The sequence below is a fragment of the Lynx canadensis genome, chromosome B4 (genome assembly GCF_007474595.2).
Source record: "Lynx canadensis isolate LIC74 chromosome B4, mLynCan4.pri.v2, whole genome shotgun sequence".
In the NCBI taxonomy this organism is placed as follows: Eukaryota; Metazoa; Chordata; class Mammalia; order Carnivora; family Felidae; genus Lynx; species Lynx canadensis.
In genome coordinates, this window is record NC_044309.1 from 79,757,219 (window position 1) to 79,779,231 (window position 22,013).

General features: G+C 56.9%; 2 protein-coding genes across 2 annotated transcripts; both read left to right on the forward strand.

Moving 5' to 3' along the window:
• Positions 1-584: 584 nt before the first annotated feature.
• Positions 585-5,728, forward strand: HOXC10 (homeobox C10). Its single transcript, XM_030321595.2, has 2 exons — positions 585-1,434; positions 4,595-5,728. The coding sequence occupies exons 1-2, from the start codon at positions 684-686 to the stop codon at positions 4,870-4,872; spliced, it is 1,029 nt and encodes a 342-aa protein (XP_030177455.1). The 5' UTR covers positions 585-683; the 3' UTR covers positions 4,873-5,728.
• Positions 5,729-15,107: 9,379 nt separating this feature from the next.
• Positions 15,108-18,973, forward strand: HOXC9 (homeobox C9). The gene is made up of 2 exons (XM_030322785.2): positions 15,108-16,305; positions 18,052-18,973. The coding sequence occupies exons 1-2, from the start codon at positions 15,768-15,770 to the stop codon at positions 18,294-18,296; spliced, it is 783 nt and encodes a 260-aa protein (XP_030178645.1). The 5' UTR covers positions 15,108-15,767; the 3' UTR covers positions 18,297-18,973.
• The last annotated feature ends 3,040 nt before the right edge of the window (positions 18,974-22,013 follow it).

A 22,013-nucleotide genomic window follows, 5' to 3' on the forward strand; every position in this document is an offset into this window, starting at 1 on the left:
GGATTCCTTAACTTTTTCTCCCTTTCTCTGCCCACTGGAGCCCTCCCCACCAAGTTCACCCCACACCCATCCCAAGGGAAGAAGCGGGGCCCAGAGGCCAGGAGAGGAAAAGAAGAGGTGAAGCGAAGGGAAGAAGTACCTGAATCGTGTCTTGACCTTTTAATTTGAATTTGACTGTTTTGAGCCCCGAGATGCCTTGATCTCTCCCTCTCTCCTGCATTTCCCCCCTCTCCGCCCCACTTTCCCCAAGAGTTACAGGCTTGTTCCCGGGTAAACAAACCCCATTCTTCCTAGAACCCCCCCCTCCCACCTTCCTCCACCCCTCTCCTGCCCCTGCCGCCCCGGGGGCGCTTCCTTTGTTCGCGGGGAAGGGCTCCGGCGCCCCTACCCCGAGGCGGCTGCTAGGTGGCGCTGTTACTCCACGCTGCGCGCTCCGCCTGCCGACAACTTGACCCCGCTGACGTCACGGCCGTCTGAATCATCAAGGCCATTTTCAAATCCCATTGGTCTAGCCGTCACATGGTGAGGACTGAATGCGCGGATAATTATGGAGCTGATATTTCCCCCCCCTCCCCTTCTTTTCCCTCCCGCCCCTCCAACCGCCCCCCCTCCCGGATGGGGAAAAAAAAAGATGTCAGCTCCTCCGCTGTAGTATTGCTCCTTAAAAACCCCTCTCTCTGAAAATGACATGCCCTCGCAATGTAACTCCGAACTCGTACGCTGAGCCCTTGGCTGCGCCCGGCGGAGGAGAGCGCTATAGCCGGAGCGCAGGCATGTATATGCAATCTGGGAGTGACTTCAACTGCGGGGTGATGAGGGGCTGCGGGCTCGCGCCCTCGCTCTCCAAGAGGGACGAGGGCAGCAGCCCCAACCTCGCCCTCAACACCTACCCGTCCTACCTCTCGCAGCTGGACTCCTGGGGCGACCCCAAAGCCACCTACCGCCTGGAACAACCTGTTGGCAGGCCGCTGTCCTCCTGCTCCTACCCACCTAGTGTCAAGGAGGAGAATGTCTGCTGCATGTACAGCGCAGAGAAGCGGGCGAAAAGTGGCCCCGAGGCAGCTCTCTACTCCCACCCCCTGCAGGAGTCCTGCCTCGGGGAGCACGAGGTACCCGTGCCCAGCTACTACCGCGCCAGCCCGAGCTACTCCGCGCTGGACAAGCCGCCCCACTGTGCCGGGGCCAACGACTTCGAAGCCCCTTTTGAGCAGCGGGCCAGTCTCAACCCGCGCGCCGAACATCTGGAGTCGCCCCAGCTCGGGGGCAAAGTGAGTTTCCCTGAGACCCCCAAGTCCGACAGCCAGACCCCTAGCCCCAATGAGATCAAGACCGAGCAGAGCCTGGCGGGCCCAAAAGGCAGCCCCTTGGAGAGCGAAAAGGAGCGGGCCAAAACCGCGGACTCCAGCCCAGACACCTCGGATAACGAAGCGAAAGGTAAGGCCGCCTGGGCCGCGGCCCGGCTGGGACGCTCGGGCACTTGGTCTTCGTGGCTGGGGCGGGGGCAAGGGGAGGGTTGGGCCGAGGAGGCCCTGGACGGTCCCGGGAATGCGATCCCGGCTTGCGACTCGTGTCTGCTGAGCGCCAGGCTGGTGGCGCGTCATTTGGCTAAGGAAGGTAAGCGGCAGAGTGGAGGGGCCGGGCCGGCAGCGGCCGTGGGCGCCGAGACCCGGGAGTGGTGCGCACCGCGGGCAGCCTGCAGGCGCCTTGTGCTGCCCAGGGCTGATGACGGCTCCCGGGCGCGTGCTGGCTTCGGTTTGCTTGCTTTGCGGTGGTGACTGGGGGGGCTGATGTCCCCCATACGGGTCAGAAGCTGGCAAAAAGCTTAAAATGGCGATCTTGGGCCAGGGACTAGGGAAGGCTTAGGAGAAGGGGGATTTCGCTTTCCTGCGTTTTCCCAGTTGAAAATTGTTTCCTTCGAAGCGCGATTTGTTGTTTGTGAGTCTGATTTGTGCTTGTGGTTTGGGCTCCTGCGGTTTGGGCTCAGCTGGGGGGGGCCTCAGGCAGCGGGGCTGGGGCAGAAAGAGGTGGAGGTGAAGGGCTGACCGCCACGTCCCTCCCTCCCTCCCCCAAACGCCTGGCTTGGGGATGGCGTTGGAACAGGGCATTTGGGATGTTGTAAGTTCTTTTTTGCCTCCCCTGTTAATTTTTTTTCCTTTTTCTTTCTCTACTTAAATTTCAAAAAAAAAATTTTTTTTCGTTGTCTTCCAAAAGCAGCTTACAAATGAGTGGTTGGAAAATTTCTGTGTGCGTGGCAAGCGGTCTTCTCCTGAAAGGGAATGTTGCTTTAGTTGGATTTCATCGTGATTTGGGTTGGAGAGAGAAAGCCTATCCAGAGTTCAAGCTCAGGGTTCAAGATTCATTTCTGCTGCAGGAACTGGGGGCCTCCAGGACCTTTCTCTGACACCTGGAGAAAGAATGTGGGGGAAATGGGAGCAGCGGAGGGAGCCTGAGGGGACCGACTTTCCCTGAAAAGTTGAAACAAAAAACATCAGAAAAGGCCCAACTGGGAGGAGAGGAATAAACCTGTTTCCCACGGCACTGGCTACTGGAGGCTGTATATAAATGGGGCTCTTTGGGTGTACAGGGAGATGGAATACTGAGAGAGAGCTGAGCAGACTGGGGGCGGCCTGGATCTTGTGGCGCTTTGTATATGGATGCGGCGCACACGCATGCCTGGCGGCGACCTGTGTCACACTCACACACACGCCTCTCTCAGGCTTCGCGCACACTCACGCATGCCCGCTCCCTCTCAAACACGCACACACGCACACACACTGTTTTGGCGGGCAAGGGTAGGGCTTTGCCCTCTTGGGTGTCTCCTCAGCCAGAAGATGAGCACGGGTGTGTTCATGAGGCTGCAGGAGTGAGGTACACACACCCACGGAGGCTTCCCTGTGGCACATGTGCAGCGTGAAAGTTTAATTTTGTGCCCCCTCCCCAGGCTCTGAGCTTTGTTGGGACACGAATTTAGGATGGGAAAACCTGCCTCCTAACCCCCCACCAAAAGCAAAGTCAAGGTTAACAAGTCTACCTCCTAACTGGGACTGCCCCCGTTGGGGTAGGCAACCCTTCCTCTCCTCCCCTGTCCACAACAACCTAAGCCCCTCCACCCCAACTAATCCCTCTAACTCTGCACTTTGCCTCTGCCTTTCTTGCTTTCACCACCCTCCCCCATATGGTGTCTCAACCAGGCCACAGCCAAGAGGGCTTTTGGCCAGACTTCCTCATTTGTAATTTCTCCCTTCCCCCCCAAACCCAACAAGCCCAATAAGAAAACAAATAGGACAGAGTTAGATGTGGAGAGCCTCTAAACAATTTGGCAAGAGGCTGCAGGTGCAGAGGCCAGAGCGGAATTAAGGACATTCAAATGTCTTAAACTATAGCCTCAAGTTTGCTTTTGTGTGTGTGTGTGTGTGCCTCTTGATTCCCCCAGGGCCCCGTCCCGCTCCCCAGGAAGATAAGAGCGAGGAATCTGGCAGTTTCATTTGGCAAAGCGGGGAGATAGAGCACAGAGCCATCAGCAGAGTCCTTTGCTGGGTGCCCTTCTTGAGTGTCTGGACTCTGGGGTTTTTTTCCCTAGAAAAGATGGCCAAGGTCTCTTCTGCTGCTTGAGGAGCAAGGCTGGTCCATTCCAGCCAACATGTGTACCAAGAAGAGAAGTTGTCAATAAGATAATGAGAAACACACACTATGTCTATAGCGTCTCCTTATATAAATAGACACGTGTGTGCCTATGTGTGTACATATGTGTGACAGTGTGCATCTCTACAGGAATACACATGTATGTACAGGCATACATATCTCTGTAGACTAGGTGGAGATTTCCAGGAGGCTGCATTTCCTCAGGATATCTCTCTCCCTTGACCTTAGGTCCCATGGCTAGGGCAGTTGTCTGAGGACCCCTCAGCACGCCCCAGAGCTGTTGCCCCTGACCTCTGCTGCCTGCACCAGCAACCCTGCTTCAGCTACTCACACCTGGGGGAAATGGCCAGGAGAGGAAGAGCTGGCAACGGGAGATTGAAAGGGGCAGAGTTGCTCTGTGGCACTTCAGGTGGGAACAAGGGCTGGGGGTCTGGTGCAGGGACAGCTGCGGTGGCCTCTGGCCACAGAGCCTAAGGCGACAACATCCCTCCACTGAGTTGAAAGGGGTCAAAGCTCTCTGGGAATTGCTCTAGGCAGCAGGGGGGACTCTGCAACCCCGTATGAGGCCTGGGAGGCGCTTTTCCTTCTAGTTGGATTTTTCCAGAACTGGAATGAAACACAGAGGAGGGAGGGCCTGGTGAGGTTGAGAGCGCGTGCCAGGGTCAGGAAGCTGAGGGAGAGTGGGAGTACTCAGAATCTGCTAGGTCAAGGTGGATTGGGGTAATTTAATTAATAAATGCTTTGGAGGCGAGAACTGTCTGTCTTTCCCCCCACGTAAGTCAGGACCCCAAAGAAATTCTAAGAGCCCTGAGCCCAAGAGGACCCCACCAGTCAGGCCTGTGGGGTGAAAGCAGCCCCCCTGTGCTCCCTCAGCCGCCCCCACAGCTGGCTGGCAGCAGCGAGGGTTTGCCTCTTCAAGGGATACTTATGTAAATAATGTTATTTTTAACAGAGGAGATAAAGGCAGAAAACACCACAGGAAATTGGCTGACAGCAAAGAGCGGAAGGAAGAAGAGGTGCCCCTATACTAAACACCAGACGCTGGAATTGGAGAAAGAATTTCTGTTCAATATGTATTTGACGCGAGAGCGCCGCCTGGAGATTAGCAAGACCATTAACCTTACAGACAGACAAGTCAAAATCTGGTTTCAAAATCGCAGAATGAAACTCAAGAAAATGAACCGAGAGAATCGGATCCGGGAACTGACCTCCAATTTTAATTTCACCTGAGCGCGCGGCCTCCCCTCCCCCTCCCCCCTCTCCCCGCTCCTTCCTTTCCCCGCCCCTCCTCCCTTTGTGCCTGGTGGTATATTTTTTTTTCCCTCCCTGAGTATAAATGCAACGCGCCTGCAAAAAAAGGCAAAGACCTCAGACTCTCCTTCCAAGGGACCTATGGTTCGTGCTGCGAAGATGCATCCACCTAAAGCATGAGAAATGGGGTGCCGGGGTGTGGGGTGTGGTGTGCCCGCATAGACAAGGGTGGGAGTGTGGCTGGTGTGTGTGTCAACCCCTCACTCACCCACGCACTCACACACACCATCCTGTCCTCCATGCAAAGTTAAGGTCGAATCCACCCGATCATAGGGGGGAAAAGAGGGAAAAAAAATCAACCAGAGAAGGTCTGTAATCTCGCAGAGCACAGTCAGAATCGCTCCTTCCTTGCTGCATTTCCTCCTTAGGATAATAGACGTTTTGGAAAGTTCGGCTAGTGTTTTGTGTGTTTGTCGTAGCGCCCAGCGCCTCCAGCAAACCCTCTCCGTGTCTTTACCTCCTGGTTGCTCTGAGAATCTGCTTGAAGTCTCGTATTTGTACTGCTTTCTGCTTTTCTCCCAATCCTCCCAGCACCCCCACATCCCCCCGCCACTGACACCTCAGAAATTCCATCCAGAGGAATACAAAAAAAAAAAATTTAAAAATTTAAAATAGAACATAGTGAAGCAAAGACAGAATTCCCCCCCCCCTCCCAAATATCGCCCTGTCCCTGTCTGGGAGTTGTGTTATTTAAAGATATTCTGTATGTTGTATCTTTTGCATGTAGCTTCCTTAATGGAGAAGAAAATCCTAATAAATTTCCAGAATCGTAATCCTCAAATGGGTGGTTTTTTGTTTTTAAATGTTTTTTTTTAGCAACACCCCCCCCCCAACGAGGCTGAGTGTGTGGATGTGTGTGTTTTGTGTTTGACTCATCTCCTAGAGCCTTTCTAGAATGTCTCTTGGCGGGTTTAATGTAAGTGAGAGACCATAACGTTGATTTAAATATTATCCAGGTGACCACAATAAGTCAAGGTCATAAAACAGTAATGTCAGGACGGTCTTGGTGCGCGCGAGAGGTGGATTTTATGATCTGCAAATATAATGTGGTGCTGCAGTAAAAGATGCATTTAAAGGTGACTGGAGGAGGGAAAGAGGCAGAGAGCAAACTGCAATCTTGAGGAGCAGACGGATCTGATTGCCTGGGGTGCTGGGCCAGGCACACCCCACCGCTGCTGGGGGAACCCCAAGAGCCCCCCACCTATCCAAGGAGAGGAATAAACTTAACCGCCGGAGGGGGACGAGGAGCTCAGCCACCCCCCCCCCCTCGACAGCAGCAGCAGAAGCTCGGGCAGAGGCAGGAGGAGGAGGCGGCGACAAGGTAAGAGAAGCGGTTTCTTGTTCTTCTCTTGGCGGCGGAGTGGGGACTAGCGGCGTCCCCAGGTGCCCGGCCGTGCCGCGGGCACAACAGGGAGGAAGGTGTTTCGGGCATCTGAGCTTGCTGAGAACCCAGGCTTGCCTTGTGGCCGCTCGCAGTGGAGGGCAGTGGCCGGGAGCTCCCTCTCCTCCCCTCCCCGACCCCGCTGCCTTGGGGTTCGGCTGTTAAAGGGGTGAATTGGTGGTTTTTGGCTTCTTTCGCTACACGGGCACTTAGGGTCGCCTTGAGGTCGACACATGGGTCTAGACGTTGCTCAGTCTGGTCGTCTGCTGGGGGAAGCAGGGGGAGGGTGGGCTAGAAAGGGCTGGAGCTTGAAGCTTGGGTTTCCTGCTTTCTGCTGGTTTGGATGTGAGCCTTATTCAGGCTCTCGGTCCCCACGCTCCCTGGCCGTGGGGCTTTGCCAGGCAAGTGGCCTGATTGGAAGAGGCTCTGGAGCACAGGCGCCTTGGTTCGGCCACCCATAGATGCAGGGAAGCAAAGCAGAGCTGAGAGAGGGAGAGGATCGGAGGGATTCCAGGAGGAGAGCACAGGAGAGCCAGATGGACAAGACAGGGGACCCAGCTCAAGAGTGGAAGGACCCTCCAGCCTCCCCCAGGGCCAGAGCCAGAGGCAGGGGAATAGCTCCACTGTGGTGCTGGGGGCGGGGCGGGGGGTTTGGCGGCTGGAGGTCCCATTTCACCAGAGTTTCCCTGAGCAATTTGCTTAGACCAGAGGCTGATGAGGGCAGTCAGACCCCCTACCCACCCAGCCACCCAAAGTCTACTCTCTAGTCCTTAGGGAGGTTGTGGGGGCGGAAAGGGGGACGGGGCTGAATTTCTTCCTTCCCCAACCCCCTTCCCTTCTCCTCCCGATAGATGCAAAGCCGAATCTCCCGCCCTGCTCGCTCAGCTGATCTGTGGCTTAGGTAGTTTCATGTTGTTGGGATTGAGTTTTGAACTCGGCAACAAGAAACTGCCTGAGTTACATCAGTCGGTTTTCGTCGAGGGCCCCAATCCACCTACCCGGCTCCTTCCCTCCCCAGTGGGACTGCCCCACAGCCCCCTCCCAGATAGGGCAAATGGGCACAGACTGATGAGGGCAAGCTGTGAGTGGGGCCGCAGGACAAGTCTGGAGAGCCCCGTTTTATACTGTCCACTCCTCAGCCTGTCCCAATCCCTGTGAGTGAGGGAGAGGAGTTTTTTCCTGCAGCTATTGTTTCCTGGGCCCAGCTGATGGAGACAGACAAAGAAAGTCTAGCCAATTCCAAGGAAATTCAGGAATTTGAGTAAGAGGTGGCCTGGTGGGCCAGCTCAGTTGGGTAGCTGGGTGGGGCAGGATCAGTAGAAGAGAGGAGAGCACAGAAAGAGAAGGGAGTCTCTGGAAGGGCCAGTTTCTCTCACCTGCCACCTCCAAAGACAAAAATCTGCCTCCAGTTGGCTGGGGCTGGAGCTTCCCCTTAGAAAAGTGGGGTGACTGGGGTGGGGGGGGTCCCAAGAGTTGGGGAACTCTGAGCGCCAGCTCAGCCACCCCCCCTTCCCCTTCTATAGTTCCATCCCCAATGAGAAAGGGCATATTTAGGGTATTAGTAGGTTAGAGGGAAGCCATCAAGTCCAAGTAGAAACCCCCCCCCACACACACACGCCCTACTGGGAAACATCAGGACAGGAACCTGGCTCTAGTCTCTGTCTCGCTGTCTGTGGCCCACAGGCCTGGGTCTGTTGTGTCTGTGGCTGTCAGGCAGCTGCTTGTCTTTGCGCTGTGTGGAAATGTCTGGGTGAACGGAGGCTGCCAGCGCCCACCATTACCATATTGTTGGGAAGGTTGTTGGCTGATGCCAGGGGGAGGAGGGGAGGATAATGGAGTAAAGGAGAATCTGAGCAATGTGAAACTTTGCAAAGCTTCTTCCCCTCCTTTCTCCATCTGGTTCCTCAATCCTGGCCCTGGTGGCTAGAGAGAAGGCTCCCCAAAAAGGCTTCTCTGCCTGCAGAGAAAAAATGGGGGGGGGGTGTCAGGGAGAATGGGGAGATACACCCCTGCTCTCAAAGAGATTTGGAAAGAGAAAGCCAAAAGGAAGAGGACAGGCTGTTGGTTCTCTTACTTTGGAAATAGTATGGTTATTAACACATTCTCAACTTGGAGACGGGAACACAATTGTGTCCCTGTAACAAAATATATACCTGGAGTTCTATATTCTCACAGTGGTCTGCTGGGGGGATATTTCTAACCCTGTATGAGTGTGAGTCTCTGTTTCTGTATCTCTGGCTCCTCCAGCCTCTCTCAAATCCCACGTCTATTTTTTACGTGAATACTTCACGTATTTTTCTGTCTTTCTTATACAAAGAGATTTCCTTTGACCCCAGGGAGGCTAGAGGAGAAAATGGAATAGAGCCTTTCTTCTCCCTAGCTGAATTTGTTAGTCTGTCTTTCCGTCTGTCCCCCAGCCCTTTGTGGGGGAAAAGAATCTCTTCCCTTGAAGGAAAACGCTCAAATCTCTCTATGGCTCCCGGGGAAATAGGGAGATTTTCAGAGAGGAAGGCCAGCTGGTGCGAGGCAGGCAGGGGCTCCCCTGGTTTGGGAGCCCTTAGCAGTCTCTGAGTTTTCAAGCTGTCAGAATCACAGGGCCAGTTGGAGTGAAGGGAGTCCCAGGCAGGGGCGGGGTGCTCAGGAGTGCCTGGCTTGGGGAGAGCGTCCCTCATGGGCCGAAATTCACCAATGAACGACTTTTGCTCTTTGAGTCTCTCTCTGCCCCCATTTCCGTTTCAGAACTGGTGGGCTTGATGGGGGGTGGCCACAGAGCCATGAGTCTGGGGTGTCCCCCTCCCCAAATCCTGGGAAATGGGGTGAGTTCTCATCCCGCCAAGGTGAGGGCCAGGCTGGTGGCCAGAGTCCACCCCGGGGCCCTGGGACTGTAGATTATGGCTAAGGCGATGGTGATTATTTATTCGCTTCGCTGGAAGGGAGTCTTCAGAAGAAACAGCGTGAAGAGGAGGGAAAAAATTATCTCTCTCGTCTGCGGATATTAAGATGGATTTTTATTTCTTAAAGGACCCTCCCCGCCGAGAGCGCATAAGCGTAAACTTAATATATGCTCCGCAGCCCAACTCCAGAAATCGCAATAAAAGTTAAAACCTCCCCTACTGGTTTTTTTTAATTATGATATGGGAAAGAGGAGCAGGATTTATAGAGCTGAACTCTCGGCGTGTGAGTGTTTAAGACTTGCGGGAGACGGAGGAAAAGGCAAGAGCTCGCCAAGGAGAGCTTTGGTCTCTGAGATAATCTCGCGGGCTGCGGGGGCTCCGGCTTAGCCCGGCGGATCTTCTGTAGCCTCCCTGGGACCTCGGCTCCCCGGTTCCCCCGGCACCCTCCGCCCAGGCCCACGGCTTTGCCCCGGCTCGGAGACGCAGCCTTTCTCGGGAACAGGTGAAGGGCAGCAGCGGCTGGGGACTGGGGGCTGCGGGTGGGAGCGTCAGGGCACTGGGCTTTGTGTGGGTCCCGTGCAGGGGACGAGGTTTGCAGTCCCGGGCAGGACCGTGGGCCGAGTGTGGCCCGGCGGGCGCCTCGGCCAGGAGGGGCGTCCGGGCCCGGCGCGAGAGCACGGGCAAGGTGGATTGTGTGTGGACTTTGGCCGCAGACGGAGCAGAGCGGGCTCCGGGGCGGGCGGAGGCCAGCCTCGAGGCGGACGACCGGATGTTGAGTCTGTAGGAAGGACCTTGAGGTCTGTTTGGTGTTTGGGCTGCCGGGGGGCGGCGGCCCAGAGTGTGGAGCGCGCTGTGCGAGGGGCGCGGCGGTCAGCGTGGGCGAGGCAGCAGGCCCCGCACACCTCTGCTGCTACAGGGCCGTGTCCAGGGCGTCTGAACAGAGGCCGGCCAGTGGTCAGAGCTTGGAAAATAAACGCGGTTAAGGGTCTTTCTTTCTTTCTTTTCCACGTAAGAGGTCCTTCTCTCTCTCTCTCTCTCTCTCTTTCGGAGATACCTGGATTTGGTCCAGAACAGGTTGCCCGCGGGAGGGCCCCGCGAGCGGCAGCGCGCGAGGGAGGGAGAGAGGGAGGGAGGGCGAGAAAGAGGGAGGGAGGGAAGGAGGGCGGGCAGCGGCGGCGGCTGCGGTGGCCGGGGCTTCCCTCCCCCGGCGGGAGGCGGCTGCCCTGCATCTGTGGCCGTGGGGAGCCGAGGAGCAGGTAACGAAGGCGCTTCCCGAGGCGGGATTGGACCAAGCCAGAGGGACGGAGTCTTCCGGGTCTCTGCCCAACGCCCTGGAGGGGAGAGAAGGTAGGGAGATCGGCGCCTGCCCGGCCTGGCAGAGAGGCCTCGGGAATGTTGAACCTGCATTTGATTTTAGGCTCACACTCATGTTGTGAGTCTGTCTGCCTCCGGAGATGCGGTTTGCCTGTCTGTCTGTCTGTCTGTCTGTCTGAGACGTCCCAGACCCTAGGCTCTCCTTCCAAAAGCTGAAAAAACCGGGAATTTTCGTCGGAATGTGCACTTTCATTCATTGGATTCGCGGCAACACAGCAGGGCTGGTTGCTGCGCCCCCAAGTTGGAAGGGAGCTCTCCTCCAACGTTCTGGATGCCGGATCCTCTGGTTCCCTCCGGCACGGGCTGAGTTTCCGGCTCCAGGTTCGCGGGTTGCCCTGAGGTTTGAGGCCAGACAGCTCCTAGTCTGGCAGGGAGGGCGGGGGAGAGACTAGCGGCTCTGGCCCCTTAATTGTACTTCGGGCCCGTATTGTCTCTCCTTTCGCCACCTCCGCTTCCTCAGTCTGGGCTCCAAAGTCACTGCAAATTTCCTTGCGACACACACATCACACAAAGATCAGGTAACAAGGCGCCCAGAGCCATGGGGGCTTCGGGCAGAGAGCACCCCTGGTTCTGGGGCCGCTCCTCCTTCAGCCACTCCCCAGGCTGGGAAACCAGACCGGGTTGGGGGAGCCGGAAACAGCCCCGTTTGCTGCGGGGCGGCAGGGCGGGCGGGGGGCCGGCGGGAATGCAGGCCGTGGCGTTGAGAGGGCCACGTTCACAGGCCCTAGGGGTTTCACTCCTGCTGGGCTTAGGGGCCTGACTCCTGGCTTGTAGGGATCCCAGATACCCACCTGGGGTGGGGGCAGGACGCGGTCTCCTCGCGGCGGGCCAGGAGAATTCAGTTTCTGCCTCCAGCGCAGGCCTTAGCCAGGAGGAGTTGTGTGTGGGTGTGTTTTTCCCAACAAAGAGGGACCAGGAACGAGAAGGGGGGAAAGAAGAGGGGAACCGGGGAGGGGGCGGGGAGGGGGAGAGGGCAGCGGAGAGGTGAAACGAGCCCATTTCAGGGGGAGAAGGAAAATGAAAGCAAATGGAGCACGGCCTCCTCCGCGCGGGCGGGTGCTGACGAGCCGGGGAGCGGGCTCCCTGCCTGCGGCGGCTGCGGACCGGGAGAAAAGCCTGTTTTAAATTTAATCCGAACTTGACGGTGTGGATTGAACCGGAGGGAATTTAAATCACTGAGAGGGAGGCGCAGAGCAAGGGGAGGGGATGACGCTAACCTGTCCGTCTGTCTGTCTGTCTGTCCTTCCCACGGTGGTGCTAGCTTGGTTGTGGTCGCAGCTGTGCAGGTCTGAGGTGATGGAGTAAAGGTGCCCCTCCCCCTTAGGGGGGTCTCCTGTGCCTAGTGTAATCTTTTGGGGTCGGAGGCAAGCTCTAAGCACCAGAGCGGATGCAGAAGTGCCAGCTAAAGCTGGGGTTTCCCCCCCTCCCCAACAGGGACTCCCAGTGTCCTCCAGTCCCTCGGGTTTGCCCCATCGGTGCTGAGGAAAATTGAAGGGAGTGGTGGGGGTAAGAGGGAGTCTGGGAATCTGGCAGGAGATTCAGAAGGAGTAGGTGATCCTGGAAAGACGAGCGATTCCTTACTGGTGCCCCCACATCCTTTGTGCCCCCACATCTATAGGCCTGGCTTTGGGGGGCTGTGGGGGGAGCCTGAAGTTCTGCTTCAGGGCCCTAACCTGCCTGCCATCCCACCTCCAAATGCAGAGACTAGGGGGTACAGCCCACATGCAGCTGTGGAGCCCGAGGGGCCTCCGCCTGGTGAACTCAGGGACTCCCAGGCTCTTTCAGCCCCCTCCTCATGGCTGCTGCTCTCTGCAAGGCCTAGGCAAAGCGGGGCATTGGTGGGGAGGGGGCTGTGGGCGAGGCCTGCTTCCTGATCCACAGCTGTGTCTGTGCCTGAGTGGGGAGGGTCTGAGTTCACGCTCTCAAACGAAGGCGACAATCTCCCCTCAGTTTCACGGGGAATTTGGCGGCAGCAGGGAGCCTGGGCCTTGGGATCCCGGCTGCCCCGCTGCTGTCGCCTCTGCTGGGTGGGCAAGCCGGGTGGGCAGGCAGCTCAAGAGTTGAAAAGAAGGCAGTGGCCAAAGGGGGTAGGAGAGAAAGGGGCATCTGCTTACAGCCACTCTGTCTGAAGGGCTCTCCCAAATAGTAGAGGCCCACGGAAGACGGTCTTTCGGGGCGCCTTTCTTCTAGGAGACCTGAGGTTGGGGCAGATGGGCCCTGTCGCCTGGCGAAGACGAAAAAGGAGGAGCAGGGCTTGAGACCTTCTCCTTCATCATGTCTTCTTAGCTCCTTGGCTAGAGCGTGGCTCAGCCCCCAGCCGCCTGGGTGGCTGCCTGGGCTGAGACGGGGTTCCACATCCCCCGGAGGCCTAGTGTACCCACCCCAGCAGGTCGCCCGGGAGGGGCCAGAGAGGAGGCCTCTTTCTCCTTTGTGTCCGGACAGAAGTGGCCGCCGCGCCCTGAGCCGGGTCCCGCGGCAAAGGCCCGGCAAGCAAGCGGACTGCACAATGCCACGGCTGCTCCCAGCTCGCGCCCTGCCCCGTCCTGCCTGCCTATCGCCGCCCTTCCTCCCTCACACTCCCCGCATGCCTTCCTCTCCCTGCTCTCCCATCTCTTTTCATCTTGCCCCCCCTCTTTCCTTTAATTCTCCCCTCTCCTTTTCTTTTTATCCCAGCCCTCCGTTTTCTTCTCTTTCCCTCCTTCCTTCCTCTCCATGGGCCTGGCGCCGCGTTTCAGTTGTTATGTCTCAGGCTCAGTCTCTCTCAGGCTCTGTCCCCTGATGTCCTCTAGGTCTCTGTCTGGCCCCCGGGCCCGTTGAAGGCTACGCGTCTCTGCTCATTGCTGCCAGCAGCCGCCCAAGAGCCAGGCAGGGTCCCCAGCCGCCAGGGCTGGGGGAGGTGCTGACGGTGCTGGGGATTTGGAGAAAGCCTCGGCAGGGGGACTGGAGGGAACCTCCTGTCTTTTCCTTGAACTAGTGAGGGAGAAATTTTGATTGACAGCTAACCCGACTCCATCAAGGCCAAAGAGATATTCTGTTTCTTGCTGTAATTTGGATTTCCCACACCAGTCCAGCCCGGGGGAGGGGAAGACAATCAGAGCTGAGGGCGAAGAGGCTGAGGCCCCGGGTTGTCTGTCCCCAGCCAGGCACTTCTCACACACCCCCCGTGAGTCGAAATCTCAGCCCCGCTAGACCGAAAAGGAAAGAACCGGAGAGGGGGAGGAGCAGGGACTGGGGAGGGGGCCTGGAAAGCTGGGGTCAGTGCTGCAGGCTGTAGATCTCCCCTTCCCCCCTCAACTTTCCTCCCCCCCCCCCCAACATGCATGCTACACTCTCTGGGACACCTCTCTCTAGCCCTTCTCCACCCTAGAGGAGACAGGTCGACAGAGATGCAGGAGAAAACCATCCTCCACCCCCACCCCTGGCGTTTGGTCCCCTCCTGGGGACAGGAGTGGGAAAGAAGGGCAGGCGTCTCATGTCTGGGAATCCTTGTCCTTCTGCTGCCTCAGAACCTGCGTCTGAGCCTCAGCTCCTGCCTATCTCCCATAGCACAAACTGGGACCCTTCTTTTCTGACCCTGAAATTGCACCCCTCCTTCAAACTCCCTCTGCCATACCTAGGGTGCATTGTGTCCCTGGGGACATCACCTGCCCTTCTCCCTACCCCCAGCCAACCTCCCTGCCCCCTCTCCTGCACCCACACTGAGAATTCCCTGCCAGCTTAAAGCCCACCTTTACTAAACCACCATGGGGCAGTCTGATGGAAAGCAGAGGGCTGGGCAACAGACCCCAAATTCAAGGAGGAAGGTAGCAACCAACTTATTGGGGGGAGGAATCCAAGTTGTCTGATCTTCCCTACAATCACACTGCCCCCTCCGGAATCCCTGCGTCCGACCCCAAAGAAACTGCTCTCTCCCATCCCTCCGTTGCTTTTTTCCCGTTCCAAAAACAGCCTACAATTTTATTTAATGAAAGACACATTTATGAACAATCAAATGATCCTCATAAAAATTTTATTGAAGGACGTAAAAACAAGCTACTTGCCCACGACCGAGGTCGCTCTCTCTCTCGCCTTGCCCGCACTCACCCTGGCTCTCTGCAGACAGAGCCCTGGAGTGACTTCTTTTGGGGGGGCAGGGTGTCGCAGAGATGGAGTTGGGGGCAAAGGAGGGTGAGCAGGAAGACGGGATGGGGACGCCCCACTTAACTTGTGCTGATCTCTCCTCCACTTCTTCAAGCTGGCAAAGAAAGATAAATAGATAGAGACAATAAATTTAAAATAAAGGAGCTTGCATATCTGTGCCAAAGCAAAGAGAGGACTTCTGAGGATAAAGGTGTATGAGGTCCCGAGGTCCTACCCCTCCCACAGGCGGACCACCTTCCCCAAGCTGCCCTACCCCAGATTTGGGGGGCTGAGTTGGCCAGTGGCAGAAGGACGCTCCCCTTTCCCTCCTTCCCTCCCTCCACCCCAGCCTCCCCAGTCCCCTCCCACCCTCCCTCCCTCGCTGCTGCTGCTCCTGAAAGAAATACATACATACACACTATTTAAAAACGCATTTTTAAAAGCCACGTTCCGAACTGACAATCGCTGATCTCGGCTCGCGCAGAGACTGCGGGAGCGTCGGGGCGACAGAGACGGATTACGTCAAGAAATAGTTCCTCCACCTACCTCAGCCGGCCTCTCCGCCCCTGCGGGGCTCCCGCGCCCAGCTCGGCCCTGGGGGTCCGGGAGCCCTGGCTTCGGGGACTGGCATTTTCACCCCATTAAGAAATCCTCCAGGGTTGGGGGGGGGGGTGCGGGAGGCCATCTGCTTATGGGTGGACATGGGCAAGGGAGTGCTCTGATGAGATACGAGTTGTCCTGAGGGGGTGGCCGACGCTTTGGGTCCAGAGTTCCGGACCCCCAGGAAAACGCAGGTCGCGGGGATCAGCAGAGAGAAGGGGGTGGGAGAAGGGAAAAAAAAAAAAAAAAAGCAAGGAAAAAAAAAGCCCCTGCGCATTGATCCGCGCCGTATTTTTGGGTAAATACGATCACGTGGGGGCCGGGGAACCAATGAGCTGCGGGGAAAAGGCTGGAAAAATAATTACCTGCCTTGATTGTTCTGTGAGCAGATAAAAAGTACATATACAGTTCATACAATAATCTTATGTATGTAAAACCCTGTTACGATGTCGGCGACGGGGCCCATCAGTAACTATTACGTGGACTCGCTCATCTCTCACGACAATGAAGACCTCCTAGCGTCCAGGTTTCCGGCCACGGGGGCTCACCCCGCCGCCGCCAGACCCAGCGGTTTGGTGCCGGACTGTAGCGATTTTCCGTCCTGTAGCTTCGCGCCCAAGCCGGCAGTGTTCAGCACGTCGTGGGCGCCCGTGCCCTCGCAGTCGTCCGTGGTATACCACCCGTACGGCCCCCAGCCCCACCTCGGCGCCGACACGCGCTACATGCGGACTTGGCTCGAGCCGCTGTCCGGCGCCGTCTCCTTCCCCAGCTTCCCGGCCGGGGGCCGTCACTACGCCCTCAAGCCGGACGCCTACCCCGGACGCCGCGCCGACTGCGGCCCGGGCGACGGCCGCAGCTACCCGGACTACATGTACGGCTCGCCCGGGGAGCTGCGCGACCGCGCCCCGCAGACACTGCCCTCGCCCGAGGCGGACGCACTCGCCGGCAGCAAGCACAAAGAGGAGAAGGCCGACCTGGACCCCAGTAAGTTGGGAGCAATTTTCCTTTACAACCAGCGCGGGAGGGGAGGGGAGGCCGGGCGGGGGGGAGCCGGATTACAGCCCCTCGGAGCGGCGCAGGGAGCGCGGGAGAGGGGCGAGGGCGAGGGGGCGAGGACTCAATAAAAGCGAATTACCTTGGGGAGCTTTCAGGGGCAGGAAGGTCTGAGAAGGGAGCCCAGGGAGCCAGGTTGGGAGAGGGCTGAGGGGGGCTCCTCTCCCTGGAGCTGGCTTTGATGAGAGACCCCCCCCCACACACACACAGACACACACCCCCAGCCCAGGCTTTTTGGCTTAGTTGCTACTTTCGAAGAAATGCAGACAGGGCCAGGGGATGGGGTAGGGTTGAGGTTCATTTTATGGTTTGAGGTGGGACTGGAGTGGGGGGGGGGAGATGAGGAGGACACTGGGGACAGAGAGGAAATACCCCAGGGAGAAAAATCACCCCTACCTCCCAGCCAGCATGGGGAGTCTCACCTCAGAAGGAATTCCTTAAAGAGAAGGTGCATGGACTTCTTATATACCCAGGAGCACTAGGTGAGGGGTCTGGGGGATTTCACAGCCTGGGAACTTGGAGAAATCAGGACTTACAGAGTTGGGGAAGAGAAGTGGGGTCCCAGTCTCCTTAAACTTGAGAGCCCTCTTCTGAGGGTCTGCAGGAAAGAGGGTTGAAAACCGGGCTCAGGGATGAGGAATGGGGGGGGGAGCATCTCCCCAGATTAGAGAATTATACACACACACACTCACACACACACACACTCCCCATCAAGGAGACTGGAGCCTTCTGAGTATTGCAGAGAAGGGCAGGGGTAGGTGTGTGGGGGCGGGGGGGGGGCAGGTGGGAGCTGCTGGGCCAGAAAAAGGGGAAAGAAGGAGAAACAGCAGGGGAGGGGGTGCAGCCCCTGGGTGTGAGGAAGTGTCTGGGGGAGTCCCAGGAGGGGGCTGCAGGAAATCCTTTCCTCCAGCCCCATAAGGGGCCAGGGCCTAATTATACCCCTCTGAAGGCTTCCCTCCTTGCCCTCAGCTACTCCCATAAACCTGAAATTGGAGGCTTGGCTCCTGCAGAGCCTGTCCTGGGGCTGGCAGGAGGGGGGCACTGGAAGCCAAACAGGGAAGCTAAGATATAGGGGAGCCTGTCCCAAGGCCAGCAGCTCTCTGGGGAGAGGAGAAAGGCTCTCCCCATTCCAGCATCACTCTGAGAATTCGCCTCAGCAGGGTTGAACTCCGAGAGCAGAGACGGGCGCTGAAGAGGGTGGTGAGGGGCTTAGGGACTCTCAGGGTCAGGAAACAGAACTGCTGAAATTTCAGGACTTGGTCGTGGGCTGGGAGGGTGGGAGGGGGCAGAGGAGGAGGGAAGTGGGGAGGAGAGAGACCTCGCTATAAAAATAAAAAACAAGAGAGAGAAGCGTTTATGGGCCTATGAAACAGTTGGGAATTTGGACTTTTTATGAGCATATTCTCGAATTACTACTCTTGAAGCTGAGGACCAGACTGTAGGGGCTTTGATAGCTTTGATTTCCTATAGTTTTAGGTGCTAGAAACCGAAGAGGGGGAAGATGGGGAGAGGGCAGAACGCAAAAGGAGTCAGGGAGAAAATTCCAAAAACCAAACGTGTCCAAATTCAGGTTCAATCATTGCGTTTGGGGAGCCTGGCTAAGCCTAGGGGTAGGGTGGCAGGGGTCCTGGGCTAGAAAGGGGCTCCGCTGACCCCTGCCTGTGTTTGGCCCTCCAGGCAACCCCGTGGCCAACTGGATCCACGCCCGCTCCACGAGGAAGAAGCGCTGCCCCTACACCAAGTACCAGACGCTGGAACTGGAGAAGGAGTTTCTCTTCAATATGTATTTAACCAGGGACCGTCGGTACGAGGTGGCCCGGGTTCTCAACCTCACCGAGCGGCAGGTCAAAATCTGGTTTCAGAACCGGAGGATGAAGATGAAAAAGATGAATAAAGAGAAAACCGACAAGGAGCAATCCTAAACCCTGCCCCAGCCTGCTGCCTCGGCACAGCCAAGGGAAAAACAAAAAACCCCACAAAAATACCCCAACCCAGGCGGGAGAGAGCACGAAAAGAAAAGGAAAGAGCAAGATAGAGAAAAGCCCATCAGCTTAAAAAGAGACAAAAAAAAGGAAGGGGAAAAGGAAAACTCTTGCGATTTGGGAGGGTTCAGTGTTGAGAAATTGGTGTTTTAGAGTTAGTTCTACCCAGCGAGGAGGAGGAGGCGGGGAGAGAAACCGCGTTCTCTTCTCCCAGCGCAACTGAAATAAATGACACACACAAATGTGATTTTTTTCCCCTCCTTTCTTCAGAGAAGCCAGTACTTGAATCGCTATATTTCTATTTTTTTTTTTTCTGTATCATATGTGGTCCGGGCCATCCCTCCCCAGGCCTGGGGTGCTCTGCGTGCAGATTTTGTACAAAAAAAAAAAAAAGACACACACACATACACAATAACAATTCCCAGCCCAGGAGCTGAGGGGCGAGGGCCCGGACCGTGCCGCAGGCTGGGTCCGGCGGCGCAGGCCGGCGCCTCGGGTGTGTACATAGCAGTGTTTCTTCTGATCCCCAGCGTCCGTCCTGTAACGTGCTTCTGTTTGTTATGGTAGAACAGCTCTGTGTTAATATATCGAAGTCACTTAAAAAACCAGAAACCCAACCGCATCCAGTTCTCGTTATTTCTCCTCCCTGTGGCTCCCAGGCTGCTGTCGTGGAGGAGGCAAGTGCTCAGATCCTTTGGGGGAAGCCAGAGCCAGGGAAGGGGCTCCCTCTACCTCGGAAGGGCAAGTGCCTGCCATTGCTCTCCAGGCAGGGTGGGGTGGGCGTGAAGACTCCAGGGGTGGGGTGGGGGCTGCTGAGGCCTGGGCCCAGCTCGTGCCTGCCCCGGCTGGCTGCCTTGTGAGTTTCCTGGTAGCTCGTCGGAGTCCAGGGGTGGGGGGTGGGGGCATGGCATGAATGGTTTTCCCTGGCTGTAATTAATTGTAATAATTTATGAGTACACGAGATCGGAGGGAAGAGATAGGTGAAGATGAAAGTTGGGTGCTGGGTGAGGGCCCGGGCTGGATTCTTGCCTGTCTGCATTGGTGCTTCGAGGGATGGCTGGGAGGGAGGGAGGGTGTGCGGTGAGCGGTGAGGAAGAAGGCTGAGCAGGCCTCAGGGAGCAGAAGAGGCACTGGGGAATGCGTTGCGAGTGAAAAAAGGGAAAGAGAGAGAGAGAGAGAGAGAAACAGAAGAGGGAAGGAGAGAGGGAGCAAGGGAGGAAGTAGGGAGGAAAAAAAAGGAAGAAAGGAAGGGAGGGAGGAAGGAGAAAGATGGCAAAACCAATACAATCAGATTTAGATCCACTTTCAACTTGTCAGTGCATTCTCAGCTTCTCTCTCTCTCCCTCTCCTAGGTCTCTTTTCTTCTCAATCTCTCTCTGGTGTTTAGTTTGAATGTTGGTTTGGGGGTAACGGGCTTATGCTGAGTGGCTGCAGCATTTCTGGGAGATGACGTGGCCAAGGCCCAAGGAAGTTGGTCAGGGATTAGCCAGGAGTGGGGTGTTCCCTGGTGGTGGTGGGACCGCAGGCGCAAGGGTAGGCGGCCATACGTGTGCAACAGCCCGAAGGGGCTGGTCAGTTGCACTGCACCCCAGAGCGCCTTCCCCAGAACCGGCAGTTTTCATCTGCTAATCAGAAGCAGACACAAGCTGCTGGGTATGCTTCGGCCCGGCGCCCCCTTTCTCGGAAATCCCCCAATCTGGAAACTATTAAACTCAGACTGCTTGAAATATAGCCCTTTAATATCTCAGGCTGCCCATTCTGGTGAGGGTGCAGGGTGTTGTTCTGAATACTTGGGGAATACCACCGTAAAAGAAAATAATTGGGGATCCCAGTCCTTCCGTCGCTTCCTCCATCGCATCGCCTAACAGGATTGGTGAGGCACTTGTAGGGACCAGCCCCTTCCCCATCATTTGAATCTCCTACCCCCTCCTTCCGTCCAGCACGCCAGTTTGGGGGGCTGGAGGAAGGTGGGAAGGCACAAACATTTTGTTTGGGTGATATTTTGAGGGGAGCCATCAAAAGTCGCAAACGCTGGTTTTCCCAGTGGCTGAAGCACCCTCTCCTTTTTCCCACTTAAGAGACCTCCTCCCCAATTCCAGAAGCAGTTGTTCTCTTGGTCCTTTTGAATGGTGCTTTGCCCGTAGTTTTGTCTCTTTTTGCAAATCCTCACTCTCCCCTTTGGCCACTGCGCTGTTCTGAGACCCTGGCGTCAGTTTCGCACAGGGCGGAGGCCAGGGCATCCGTGTCCCTGGGTCCTGACTGCGGGGACTGGGGCTTTTCTCCCAGCCCAAGCTCCGCGGCGTTTCCGGGCTTCCACCCCGCCCCTGCTCCAAGGCCCTGTCGCCTCCCCTCCTCCGTCAGCGCGGCCTGCTTCCTGCAGCCCGCCCGAGCCGGCCTTACTCCGGGCAGGAAGGAGGGCCGCCGGGCTCCGAGGGCCCTGGCGAGACCGTGGGATCCAGAGCAGGCCCACCCGGCCCAGCCCACTGTTCAGTTCCAGCTCAGCCTCCAGCCTGCAGGTCAGGATTCGATTCAATTTTTATTTATTACAATTCGTGAATTTAAACCACAACACAACGCAAACCCACATCTAGGGAAAGAAACGAAAGCTGGGGGAAAGAGGGGCTGGCAAACGCCCTCCTGCCCTAATCTTCCCCTCCCACCTCTCCTCTGCTCCTTTGTCAGAATCACAAAACCCTAAAGGTTGTTCCACTTGGGAAGGCAGCGGATAGGTACATTTCCGCAGCCCCGAAATGCCACTTTTATGGCGCTGTTTGTCTCCCTGCGCTGGATTCTGAATGGGGCCGAACAAAACAGCAGCGCGGAGCTGGCTAGACGTCTGGGCTTAATTGTTTTATGGTTTAAATAAGGTGGACACTCTTTCCTTTGAAATCGGATTATAGGAATGTTTTGTCTATGGCCCACGGAGAACGGGACCTCACTGGCTGGGAGGGAGAGGTGGAGAAAGAGCGCGCGTGAGAGACAGAGAGAGGGATGGGCTACAAACCAGGGGGCAAACAGTCGGGAGAAGTCACAGTCCCACCCCAAAGTCCTGCAGGCAGCGGCGGAATAGGCAGTGCGGAACCAACGGCAGGGTAAGAGGAGCGAGGAGTTTAGGGTGTGCGCCGCGGGCAGGAGGTCGCGGGAGCCTCGGAGCGTGCATCTGCGTGAGCGGAGGTGTTCTGAGCCCAGAAATGCGCCTGAATAGGGGGGAGATCGCGGCAGTTCCTTTGCACAGTGTCTCTTAATGCGGGAAGGGAGGGTGACAAAAAGAGAAAATTGTGTGAAACCTTTGACAAGGTTTATTTGGAGAACTTGGAAAACAAAAGGACAGAGGTCCCGATGAAACTCCCTTCTGGGGAACCCCCCCCCATATCTCTCTCTCCTCTCTCTCTCTCTCTCTCTGTCTCTCTCTCTCTCTTTCTCGCACCCATTTGGAAACTCCTTCCTCTCACTTCCCACCTTTGGGCCAAGGCTGGGACCTGCCTGCTCTCTTGGCTTTTTCCTGGCCCGACTGCATTGGAGAAAGTGGACGCGAGGTGGCGCTGTTGCTCAATGTTAGAGGCGGCGGCAGTGCCCCTGGCCGGCCTGGCCGCACTGACATTTGAGGCCCGGCCCCGAGGAGCAACCGGGAGAAGGCCCCGCGCCCCGGCCCAGCCC

Excerpts from the sequence above, each read along its gene's own strand:
- HOXC10 (XM_030321595.2), top strand. The coding sequence starts at position 684 with ATGACATGCCCTCGCAATGTAACTCCGAACTCGTACGCTGAGCCCTTG. Across the intron at positions 1,435-4,594 it reads CTCGGATAACGAAGCGAAAG|AGGAGATAAAGGCAGAAAAC; the intron begins GTAAGGCCGCCT and ends TATTTTTAACAG.
- HOXC9 (XM_030322785.2), top strand. The coding sequence starts at position 15,768 with ATGTCGGCGACGGGGCCCATCAGTAACTATTACGTGGACTCGCTCATC. Across the intron at positions 16,306-18,051 it reads GAAGGCCGACCTGGACCCCA|GCAACCCCGTGGCCAACTGG; the intron begins GTAAGTTGGGAG and ends TTGGCCCTCCAG.